Source organism: Chiloscyllium plagiosum, chromosome 42, assembly GCF_004010195.1.
Source record: "Chiloscyllium plagiosum isolate BGI_BamShark_2017 chromosome 42, ASM401019v2, whole genome shotgun sequence".
NCBI lineage: Eukaryota > Metazoa > Chordata > Chondrichthyes > Orectolobiformes > Hemiscylliidae > Chiloscyllium > Chiloscyllium plagiosum.
The window spans coordinates 15,529,507-15,542,507 of NC_057751.1; the positions used below are offsets into that span (position 1 = coordinate 15,529,507).

Below are 13,001 nucleotides of genomic sequence, written 5' to 3' on the forward strand. Positions count from 1 at the left end.
TACAAGGATGTTGCCAGGGTTGGAGGATTTGAGCTACAGGGAGAGGCTGAACAGGCTGGGGCTGTTTTCCCTGGAGCGTCGGAGGCTGAGGGGTGACCTTACAGAGGTTTACAAAATTATGAGGGGCATGGATAGGATAAATAGACAAAGTCTTTTCCCTGGGGTGGGGGAGCCCAGAACTAGAGGGCATAGGTTTAGGGTGAGAGTGGAAAGATATAAAAGAGACCTAAGGGGCAACTTTTTTACGCAGAGGATGGTGCATGTATGGAATGAGCTGCCAGAGGAAGTGGTGGAAGTTGGTACAATTGCAACATTTAAGAGGCATTTGGATGGGTATATGAATAGGAAGGGTTTGGAGGGATACGGGCCGGGTTCTGGCAGGTGGGACTAGATTGGGTTGGGATACCTGGTCGGCATGGACGGGTTGGACCGATGGGTCTGGTTCCGTGCTGTACATCTCTATGACTCTATGAGTGGATACAGGGAATGTTTCCTCTTGTTGAGGAAGAGCAGAACCAGAGGCAGTCAAATCACAGTCCCCAAGAAATCCAATTGGGAATTCTAGAAGGAACCCCTTCAGCCAGAGAGCGGGGCATGGAATTGCTTAAGTGAATGATATGGGTGTATTTGAGAGGGAGATTGATACATATAAGAGGGAGAGGGAATAGAGGGTTAAGAGGATGGATTTACAGTAGAGCACAAATGCAGTTAACACACCGGCAGGGAATAGTTGGGATAAATGGCCTGTTTCTGTGCTGCATGTCCTATATAAACTTACATTCCTAGACTATTCCCAGCACATTTGAATTTGATGGCCCAACTTTGCCTTTCCTTTTTCCCTCCTGGAGACCCTTGACAAGCAGAAACCCGAACGTAGATTCTGCACTGCTCTCCCAAAACAGTATTGTCGCTTCAATGGTTAACATTTGGATGGGATGGGTGTGGCGAATGCTGGCCAACAGATCAGAGAAACAACTTGTTCCTTTTTCAGACCCTGCATGGGTCTTTTAACATTGATTCAAACAGGTCTCTCACAGACAGGATCCTCAGGTCAATATCCCATCCAGCCAATCGCACCTTCAGTTATGCCATACTTCCTCAGTACATTGTGTGTGCTATATCACAGGACTTTGACCCACCTTTGCAAACCTGAGCTAAGATAAGATGCCAGTCACACTCTGAATGCTTCGTGACCTTATACACATGTGTAAATGTGTGTGTATATGAATGTCGTATGACCCTATTCCTCTTGCCGCCCATCTGAGTGTACACAGAAGAAACGATTCCCCCACCACGCATTGTGAAGATAGTCTGTAAGAAGGGTATGCTTTGTCAGCTGAAAGAACAAGAGTGTGCAAACACTGAACGTACTCAGCACGCATCCTTCATCTAATCTTTTGAGTATCAGGTTTCACCTAGAGATGTCAGAGCACAGCTGGTTTGCATCATGCAACATCTGAAAGCAGGATCTCATGTTCTGTTACCACTGCTGTGAGACGACGAGCAGCTCAGAGCTCAAGAAGGGACGAGAGGACAAAGGGGGTTGTGCTGTCAAGAAGGAGATAAACCCTTCACCACCAACCCCGAAACCCCACCACTGCCAGTACGTCTTTTCATGTGTTTACCTCGGTGGAATGATCACCCGTGGTACTGTCGGCAGACCATTCTGCTGCTCGGGGATCTGTGTTAAAGATCGCATAGATCGCGTGAGGGCAGAATAGGGATCAGATGTGACAGCTGTAAGCTCAGAATGATTGCAGCTCAGGAAGAGGCCACTTGCACAGTTGTGTCAATGCTGGCTCTCTGCAACAGAAAATCACCTGGTTCCACTCATCTGTCCCCCCGTAACACTGCAAACTGTTTCTCTTCGAATAATTATCATTTCCTTTTGAAAGTCATCGTTGATTCTGCCTCCATCACACTCCCAGATAGTACAGACTAGATCCTAACTGTTTGCAGAGTGAATGAAAGTTTTCCCGCCCTCTGGCTGAAGGGGTTCCTTCTAGAATCCCCAACTAGATTTCTTGGGGACTGTGATTTGTCTGCCTCTGGTTCTGCTCTTGCCCAACAAAGACAGTAATGGTGGAGGGAGAGTTTTAGGAACAAGGAGTGGGATGCGGAGACTTAGAAAGAGGTTGGTGAATCTTTCAGCAACTAGCCCTGCTCAGGCTGTCACTGTACGGGGTTATTCCACATTCACACCACCCCGCAGCCTATCTTACCTGGGCATCTGTACAGCTTGCGAGCCTGGCTGATATCTCCCTTGCTTAGTCGCGTCCGCTGTCCTATTGGGGGCCGGACACCATTCTCATCGTACCGAGGAAGGATAGTATCGAGGAAAATTCCCCTGGAGAGAAAAACACTTGTCAGTTAGTCAGTTGGAACCCAAACTGTGTGCTCAGGCAATTGACAGATCCAACATGAGAAGAGATGACCTGAACCAAATGGTTGGGTCACTCAGATTGCCAATTGTCAATATGCTGGGAGTACATTCGGAGCAAACATGGTCAATGGGAAGCTGGAGACAGTAAGACTGAATGATGCGAGTTTATAAAGTCATAGAGATGTACCGCACAGAAACAGACCCTTCATTCAATTCATCCACGTGACAATATATTCTAAATTAATCTCGTCCCATTTGTCAGCATTTAGCCCATATCTCTGTAAATCCTTCCTGTTCATGTACTCATCCAGGTGCCTTTTAGATGTTGTAATTGTACCAATTTCGACCACTTCCCCTGGTAGCTCATTTTCTACGTGAAAAAGGTGCCTCTTAGGTGCCTTCTCAGTCTTTCTCCCTCACCTTAAACCGGTGCCCTCCAGTTTTGGACTCCCATACCCTGGGATAAAAGACCTTGGTTATTCATCCTATCCATGCCACTCATGATGTTATATACTTTTATTATGTCTCCCCTCAATATTCAATGGTCCAGGAATGGTAAGGAAATTAGAGAGACTGAGGAAAGGGAATCAAAGGGAGAGAGCCTGAGGAAAAGGGAGTTGGAGAGAAAGGGTTTGAGGAAATGGAGTTGGAGGCAAAAGATAAAGGGAAGATGGATGAATACAGATTGAGTGATGAGTGGGAGAAAAACACAGACAGCAATGTTGGAGGGAGAGATTTAGGGACAAGGAATAGGATGCAGAGACTTAGGAAGAGGAGTGGAGGAAGAAAGCCAGAAATAAAGATAATTCTGTGGAAAGGCAGGGGAATGGGAGTGGAGGGGAGGGAGACTGAGGGATGCGTATAAAGGGGAGGGTGACTAAGGGATGGGAGGAGGGAGGGAAACTGAGGGATGGAAGGAGGGGGCGGTGACTAAGGGATGGGAGAGGAGGAGATACTCTGATTTACTTTGTACTTGTTCCTGGCCAAAGCTGGGAAGTAACTGGTTCAACACATGTTCCCTGGTCTGCCATAAGAAGTTAATAAAAAATTTCTGCAGCAGTTCGATTGTTAGAAGAGGCACAAAGTGGGGAAATGGGTTCCTCTCCACATCTGTGCATTCCGGCCAATAGTGAGCTTCTAACAAATCAAAACATGGTGGATTCTTTAAAAAAAAAAGACACGCTGAAAAGCTGCAGAATATAATTGCCCACTCTGGGTGCTATTGTGTTAATTATCATTTATCAGTGAACCCGCACTGAAGGAATGATCTGCTTATATTCTTGTCAGCAGAATACTGAGAGTCGCAGAAGGCCAGGCTGAAGGCAGTGGGAACAGGCAACTGCCCTGGATGTACTGCCTCAAAAAATTGAATGGCGTCAGACAAGCTGGCAAGGGCAGTGCATCTTGGGCATCACTGGACTCACACATGTCCCAGTCCTGTCTCACTCACCCATCAACCTTTTCTTCTCAATCATGACACACATCTCACATTCCTTCACCCAACCTACTACTCATCTGCAAGGCTCACACACACGGCCCAAAGCTTGTGTTTCTTGCGAGCTATTCAACCATGACAGCTGTGCCACCCTCCGTGACATTCTTCGAGTCCTCCCTTGTGCAGGACCATGCCACAGGTGCGGGGCAGGTGCATGAAAATATGGAGGATAGAGCAGTCACTGGGTGAGCGGGCACTCTGGAGCACCAACTCCTGTCACAATCCACCCACCCAGTATTGAGACAGTAGACGTTCCCTGCGCACGTGCTAACAGCCTCAGGGAAATGGTGGGTGGCGTGGCTAGCATGGGGAGTCTGAAGCTCAGTGAATGCCACGGTGAAGGTAAACCCACGCTCAAGAAGGACTGGACACTTCAAGGTTGAATTTCATACTAATATCTTCAAGCAGGAGCAGTTCAAAGGCCTCCACTCAGTTACCCTAAGAGGACAGAAGCCACGGGGGTAAAGTCAACTTGGTTTCCTGCTTCTGATCACCAAGTGTAATCCTTGTAATTACCTCACAGCATCCATTCAGCAGGTGGGAACGGGGCTAAACTCAGCTGTAAGTCAATCCCCTGTCAATGCTCATTCTCAGACTACCTGTTCAACTGAACTTTCTTGCAGTTAGAAAATCCAGATACCATATCCAGAATGTGCAAACTTCAGGCATCATGCAATCCTGTCAATCTCCAGGATTTGCATTCCCAGTTAAGGCGCAGGCAGCATGCTGGCCTTTGTATTTGAATGTTGTGAATCCAAGGTCTACTCCAGAAATCCAACACAAAATCAAGCCTGGCACTTCAGTAGAGTACTGATAAAATGTTGGTCAAAAAGTGTGACGCTGGAAAAGCACAGCCGGTCAGGCAGCATCCAAGGAGCAGGAGAGTTGACGTTTTGAGTATAAGCTCTTCATCAGGAATGCTGGGGATCCCAAGGGGGCTGAGAGATAAATGGGAGGGAGGGTGGACCTGGGGAAAGGGAGCTAGGAATGCAATTGGTAGATGAAGATGGGGGATGATAAAATGTCGCACTGGCAGAAGTGAAATACTAAGTGTCGTGTTGTGGGAGAGGGAATATTGAGGGACTGTTGAGCATTTAGAGGGTCAGTACTGAGGGAGTGCTGCACTGTCAGAAGATCAGTACTGAGGGAGTGCTGCACTGTGAGAAGATCAGGACTGAGGGAACGGTGCACTGTTGGAGGGTAGGTGATGAGGGAGTGCTATTATGTCAGAGGAGGCAATGTTGTACCACTGGAGCAGCAGTGAAGTTGTACCACTGGAGCAGCAGTGATGAAGGAATGAAACACTGTCAGGGGATCAAAACTGAAGGGGTACTGTACTGGCAGAGAGACAATACTTCGGGAGTGTTGCACCATCGACTAAGCAGTCCAAGGGAAGATTGTATTGTTGAGAAGCATTATTAACAGAACAATACACTGTTAAAGGAATCATACTGAGGGAACATTCTGTTTGAGGGAATATTGCAAGAGTCACAGTCTGTTAGGAAGGTTACACTCTCCGAGTTGCTCCCAGTTCAGGTGATCTATCAAACCAAGGTCCCTTTAAGAATTAGATGAAAGAATCCATTATACTATTTAATAAAGAATAAGTGGGTTCTCCTCCATCTCCTGCTCCACAACTAGTATTGTTACAACAGCTATCTGATCATTCATGAGCATTCTGCAGTATGTGGCAGATTGCTGTGTGCCAAGTGGGCTGTCAAGTCTCCGACATTAAATAATGCCAATATATCAGGCTGCAAAACGCACTGGAACGTGTTGAGATCTCCAAAGGCGCTATATAAATGCAAGTTCTTTGCTTGTATTTTTGATCCTTTCAGCCACTTGGCTGACATACCAGGAGAAAACCTGCCAGATGGAAGCACTGGATTGAGGAAGCAGAACTGTCCAGCTCTCCTGGTTAATGCCTCTGCCAGCTTCGTCTACCAACTGTTCATGAGCAATATCTTATCTTGGAGGGATGATGCTTCAAACATTGTCAGCTTACCTGCTGATTCACTACAATATGACCTTTCATTAAAAGTTCTGAACACTTATGAAGGCAGGTCACTGGACCAGAAACATTAACTCAATTTTCTCTCTACAGATGCTACCAGACATGCTGAGTTTTCCCAGCAATTTCTAGCCTCCGTAATTATGTGGTTATCTTTTGTTTCCTACTTTATGTTTATAGTCCTTGGCTTTAATCTCCCGATATCTCCCTGATCAAATCCTTTCGTAATCTTAAAGAACTGCTGAGGGTGACCCCTTCTGCCTTCTCTGTCCAATCAGAGAATGATTATAATAGAAAAGGTGACCATTCAGCCTGTTGTGTCCATGTTGGCCCTCAGCGAGGGCAGATGTTTAGCTCCACTTTTCCCTTGCCAACTTCCTCTCTTCAGTTCACTGCTTAATTCCCCTTTGAAAGCTTCGACTGAACCTGCTCCAGCACACTCTGAGGCCATGAATTCCAAACTGCTGCATTAAGAAATGCTTTTCCTCACATCACAATTGGTTCTTTGGCCCTCTGGCTCTCGATCCTTCTGCCAACAAGAACGGTCCCTCTTCTATCTTTCCTGATAGATACAGCCTCCCAGTTTTGGCAGCACCTTCACGAGCATTTTTTATTTATTGCACCTTCTCCAATACTGCTGGAAATGCTTGTTGTGATGGAGAGAAGTGTTGCGCACTGCAGTTTAACTGAAGTGCAAATGCTAGTTCAATTTCAAATTCACTTTCCAGATTTTCAATGCTATTCTTTTTGAAATGAACCCCAGAGATTGATTTGTATTTGTGCTCAGCCCAGGGTTCAGGTTTGTTAATATAGAGTAATACTGCAAAAGAGGCAGCTTCATTCTAACAGTGAAACACACACAGCTCAATTCAACCTAATCCGCATTAATCTGTCAATCAAGGCACGAGGATAAAGGTTAAATAGAGGTTACAATTAAGTCAAGTGGAGGCAAAATGTGTCACAGTAAAAAGCAATGGAAAACACCTGATTCTCTTGAATGCTGCAAGGCAAAGAACATTATCTGCGGTAATAAAGTAGAATGCTTTCTCGCTGGAATATATACATAAAAAATGAAACAAGCTCGTCAAACACTCTCGCTGAACATCAGCCAGATGCCCTCAGTGCTCTCAAAGTCAGAACGACACGTGTCACAGTTGGCAAAGGCACAGATTTCCCAGCTCCCTCCTCCATCCCACATCATCCCAGTCTCAAGGAAACTTTAAACCCTCTCCTACCCTCCAGAATCAGCAAGAGACAAAGTGAAGAGCAACTTCAAACTGCAACATGACCCTTCACACTGTGTGCCGTGCCAAACAGTTCAGGATCTGAATCAAAGATCGCAACACTCAAGTTCACTTCCTGCAGGACAGCCCCTTCAAAGGGAGGGAACCATTTGGAGGGGTCCAAAACACAAAGGGACAACTCAGGGCTGGCAACAATGAAGTTGATGTACAACAGGATGGGCTTCTGTGTCAGACTTTAGCAACAATAGGAGGCCATTCAGCCTTTCTGCTTTGCAACTGGAATGTGACTGACTTGCTTACTTTTACCCACCTTTGCTCCATACTCCTTGATGCCTGTATTCAAGGCTATCAAGGGGTACAGCTCAGAGATTTTCTCATGCCTGACTGCTCTGCAATACTGATAGCCCACAAAACAAACTTGACTAAACATATATACATTCACCCAGAACTTAAGTCATACAAATCTCCTTTTCTCTGCCTTAAGTGGAGAACCCCTGATTAAACTGTATTCCCGAGTTCTTGATCCAAAGGGAAACCTCCTCTCGGCATCCTCCTTGCAAAGACGCCCTCAGAATCATATGTGTTTCAACAAGATTCCTTGAATCTCCAAAGAATATTGGCCAAACACTCCCTCACAAGTCAACCTTCTTAATCTTTGGAGCTTCCAGTGGAGGTGTATCTCTCCTCTAGTAAGAGAGCCAAAACTGAACACAATACGCTAGGTACCCTGGCAAGGTCCTTAAAGGTCAGGGGTTTAAAAAAAAAGCAAGTCAATCTAGAGCTCTTGGGCCAATTTGGAACATAAAATCTCACGTCCAGCTTTTGAAAATCAAGTTTGTGTATAAATTGGTGAGATACCAGAGGCAGATGGTACAGTTTCACTGAGCCAAGGAGCCACAATTCAAGGCTTTTGAAAACAAGCAGGGATCATGTATTCTTGTTTCTTTGATTCATATTGGGAAACCAAAGATACGATTAGGAAGCAGTGGCAGAATTAATGTTTTGCCTGAAGAAGTTGTGAAGACGGAAGAGCTGGAAGGAGTTTGGGGTTCTACAGCTCTGCAATCCAGGGAAAAGACAGTCAGAGATCACGAGCCAAAGTCAAGGTTCTGGACAGGCAAGGAGAAAGAGGGAGAAAGACAGTGTTCCGAAACAAACTTAATTTCATCTCATGGCCCAAGACCAGTAAAGACAATAGCTGAGAAGAAATTCTCTGGTTGCCTTATTCAGAGTTTATGGCAAGTGAAAATTCAAAATGCACGGCACCAGTGCATTCTCCCCTTATATTTAATGGTATCACCACTGCTGAATCACTTCCTGTCAACACTCTCAGGAATACAATTGACTAGAAACTAGCTAGACTATCCATATAAATTCTGGAGCTGCAAGAATCAGTCAGAGACGGAGAATTTTGTAGTGAGTAACTCACTTCCTAACTCCCCAAAGCTTGTCCACCATATATCAGGCAAAAGTGCCTTGCCTGGATGAGTAAAGGTCCAACAACACTCAGGAAGCTCAAAACCATCCAGGGCAAAGCAGCCTACTCGATCGACACCCCAGCCATCACCCATAATGTTCACTGCCTTCACCACCGACGCTCAGTAGCAGCAGTGTGTGTGACCTACAAGTTGCACTGCTGCAACTCACCAAAGCTTCTTAGACAGCACCTTCCAAACCTACGACCACTACTATCTAGAAGGACAAGGGCGGTAGACACATGGGAACACCACCCCCTGTAAATTCCACTCCAAGCCACTCACTGTCCCGATTTAAAAATATACTTCGGTCTTTCACTGTCAGCTGGGTCAAAATCCTCCCTAATTGCACTGTGTGTGTGTCTACGCCAAATAGACTGCAGCAGTTCAAGGAGGCAGCTCATGACCATCTTTGTCAGGGCAATTAGGGAGAGGCAGCAAATGATGGACTTGCCACATCCAAAAATAATAAGGAAAATAAAACATACTTATATATGCCAAGACAACAGAAACAAAAAAAAACTGACAATCCTGACATAAGGTAAAAGCTGCTCGTCGGATGCTGCCTGAATTGCTGTGCTCTTCCAGCACCAGAATCCTGACATAAGACAAACTGCTCTACAGGGCAACAGCTCTTGAACTCTATCCAACTTGACAACATTGCTGACTGTAAGTTTTGAGTAGGAGGGCCCTTCTCCAACATTTCCAGCTGGACTATCTCAGCAGGGATTCACTTCAGATGACCAACAACCACTATGACAGGATAAGTCAAAGCAAAAAGTCTATTTGTTTTGGCAGGGGCTGCTCTTGCATATTCTTTAAATGAAGAAAAGTAGGTTCAAGCTACTGTCCAGCAATTAAGATTTTTTTTTTAACTCATAAATATGGGAAGGAATTGTATTCAAAATCAATGATAAAAATAATCTATTCAACAGCTTCAGGGCGGCACGGTGGCTCAGTGGTGAGCACTGCTGCCTCACAGCACCAGGGACCTGGGTTCAATTCCCGCCTCGGGTGACTGTGTGGAGTTTGCACATTCTCCATGTGTCTGCATGGATTTCCTCCATGCGCTCTGGTTTCCTCCCACAATCCAAAAGATGTGCAGGTTAGGGTGAATTGGCCATGCTAAATTGCCCATAGTGTCAGGTTCAGGTGCATCAGTCAGGAGTAAATATAGGGTAGGGTCTGGGTGGATTACTCTTTGGAGGGTCGGTATGGACTTGTTGGGCCGAAGGGCCTGCTTCCATACTGTAGGTAATCTAATGTAATCAGTAAACACAGGGTGAGTGGGTGTGATGTCACTAGGAACGTATCTGTCAGGGCAGATTCAGTATGCGTTCAGTATCCATTATGATCTGCCTTGGACGGCTGTTCTTCATGTCCCATTTCCACAGCAAGCAGGCACATCTTCCCAAGCCCATCTTCATATGGTTGAGTCTTGCTTAGGTTTTCTGTGGAAGGTCAAAACCACTCAAATCACTCTCCAGTGTGCACTATGATGAATGTAGGCAACTAGAAGGTATGCCATTGAGAAGTGGGACTTTTGTTGGCTTACAGGGTACAAAGAGTGTGCTTATAGGCACTATGTGGTTTTCAGAAGAATGCCTGTGCTCTTACTGAGGTCCTGTGTGCCATGCTAATTTTCACTCAGTGCTGTTCTTTATGGAAATTGGGAAGTTCAGCGCGTGCTAGAGCAGGAGGCCTCTCAACCTGTGTTGGTCTCAATGTCCCAGAAATAACCCTCAAGGCTTTCCACAAATGTGCATAGGTGTAAATGTTGGTCTGGCATCTCCTGACCCAGGCTGAGCTGCAGCACACTGCTTTAGGACGTGTCAACCAGTGAACAGTGCATTGGTTCTCTTGCTCCATGGGATAGCTTCCCTGTCCTCCGAGTAATTTAAGTGGAAGGCCAAGTCTTGGCAGCACTTTGGATGACGCCTCCATTTTCTGAAGGAGACATTGGGAGAGCATCCATCTTCAGTGAGGGCTTTCTGAATGACCCAACATTCTTTATCTACCTGGGGAAGCCAGCAGAGAGAAAATATTTCTGCTGGTTGGGCAGCTGAGATAAGCTGTAAACATTTGGGTCCAACTTTTCAGGATATTGTGAAACACAAGGTGGAGCTGATGACCAATCAATTGATATGTCTGAATTACAAAAATAAAACGTTTCCATCAATGCTGGACTCAAGCATCACAATTATTTATCCTAGCCCAAAACCAAGAAAAGAATCATTTTTTTGTGCAGAGATTGTGAACTGAGTAAAAAACCCGAGGAAGGGAATTATACTTTGGTTTCCTGTCTGATAAGACTCTTCCAGGACAATGGATATCTGATAGAATCGTACTGTACTGTGCATGAGCATCAAAGAAAGAGCTTATTATTGTAAAATGCCTTTGGGAAACTGCAAATAGAAACCCCAGAGCACTTCACAGCCGGTCACATGCTCGTGAACAGTAGATATGCTTGGAGAATGCACAGCAAGATCCCCGAAAGAACAGTTTGATGAATGGACAGTGAAACTTGTGACTCAGATGTGAGGAAACCTCATCTTCTCTGCTTTGAATTAGCCACCAGGTCACTTATATACATTGAAACAAAGAATTATGACACTTCAATATTTCCTCAAATCCAAGTGTTTTCGGTAACACAGCACTTCTGCAATACTATCTTGCTGACGGTGAAATGATTCCTCATTATTATCACACTGCAGCGTAGCACCCCCTCAATACTTTCACTCTGACGATGCCACGCTCTCTCAGGGATTGCTCTTTGGCATTACAGTGCTTCTTCAGAACTGCATTTCTGCAGTGGTGCCTCAGTATCATCCTTCCAATCGTGCAGTACTCCCTCAACAATGACCCTCTGAGAATGCAGCACTCCCTCAATACTGACCTGACAGTGCGGCACTTCCTTAGTACTAACCCTCCAACAGTGCGGAGCACCCTCATAAAGTGTTGACCCTTCGACAGTGCAGCACTCATTCAGAAATGATGAGAGGGAGGGGATTAGATGGATTGGGTCAAAAAGGTGAATGAGGAAGGGGAGGAGATAGAAGAAAGAGAGAATGGGGCATGGGCTTGGAAAGCAAGGGAGAAGACAAGGATGAGGTAGAAGGAAGAGCCGGGGGAGGAGGGAAGGGGCTGAGGGAAGTGGAATGAAGAGGAGGGCAAGATTTGACAGAAACAACAGTCTGCTGAGGAACTGATTACTTTTTATTGGATCTGCAATTCTCCTGAATTTTGCTTTCTGATGTCTGCATTTTCATACAAATCTTTTGAGTACTTCCTACGTTCGGGAAAACTGTAGCTCTGCCTCAGGCCTGTAATAGGTGACCTTTCAACATAGACCTGCATTACTGGATCTAACAGCAGGCTTCACCTCAATCTGTGACGCAAAGAAAAACAGCAGGCAAAGCCTCCAGTTTGTTACGAATGAGAAACCTTAGTGGCAGAAGGCGGGTACAAACCTTGAGAAAGTGTTCCGGGCGTAATGCATGATGCTATCGAAATCATACGTCTCCCCCAAGGAGTCCACCTCTTCCGGGTCCATCTTAAGGAAGTTGTACTCTTGCCCTGCAAAAGGGTTCAAGAAGAATGTGTGACCCAAGGTCTAAGCGATTAAACACAAGTGGGCATTTTCTCTACATGTGGGTTTCCAAGTACACCTCACCACAAAAAAGATATTGTGTATAGGGAGGATGTATGTATGAGAGTGTTTGGAATGGGTTGGGGTTTATTCGAGTGATAGAGTCCTACAGCATGGAGACAGGCCCTTTGGCCCAAACTGGTCCATGTCGACCAAAATGTCCACCCACGCTAACCCCATTTCCCTGCACTTGGCCCATATCCTTCTAATCCTCTCCTGTCCATATATTTGTCCAAATGCCTTTTAAATGTTGTTAATGTACACACCTCAACCACTTTCGCTGGCAGCTCATTCCATATTTGTACCACCCTCTGTGTAAAAAGGTTGCCCCTCAGGTTCTTTCCCTTCTAACCTTGAACTATTCCTTGATTCCCTAACCCTGGGAAAAAGATTGACTGCATTCACCCTATCCATGCCTCTCATGATCTCATACACTTCTGTAAGGCCACCTCTCAGTCTCCTATGTTCTACTGAAAGAAGTGCGAGCTGGTCCAACCGCTCCCTGTAACTCAGATCATTGAATCTCAGCAACATCCTTGCTAATTTCTTCTGCATTCTTTCCAGTTTAATTACATCTTCTGATAACAAGGTGACCAAAACTGAACACAGTGCTCCAAGTGTGGCCTCACCAACATCCTGTTTGACTGCAACATAATTTCTCAAGTTTTATACTCAATGCTCTGACTGATGAAGGCCAGAAGCCTTCTTCACTGCCCTGTCTACCTATGACTCCACTTTCAGAAA

At 45.5% G+C, this 13,001-nt stretch overlaps 1 protein-coding gene across 1 annotated transcript in view; it reads right to left on the bottom strand.

Moving 5' to 3' along the window:
• The window catches only part of LOC122543176 (bone morphogenetic protein 1-like), a 132,784-nt gene that overhangs the window by 42,100 nt on the left and 77,683 nt on the right, over positions 1-13,001 (bottom strand). Inside the window, exons 7-8 of the mRNA XM_043681598.1 lie at positions 12,079-12,184; positions 2,223-2,347 (exon numbers count right to left, since the gene is read on the bottom strand). Of these exons, the coding sequence (XP_043537533.1) occupies positions 2,223-2,347; positions 12,079-12,184 (231 nt within the window). The remainder of the gene's footprint in view (positions 1-2,222; positions 2,348-12,078; positions 12,185-13,001) is intronic.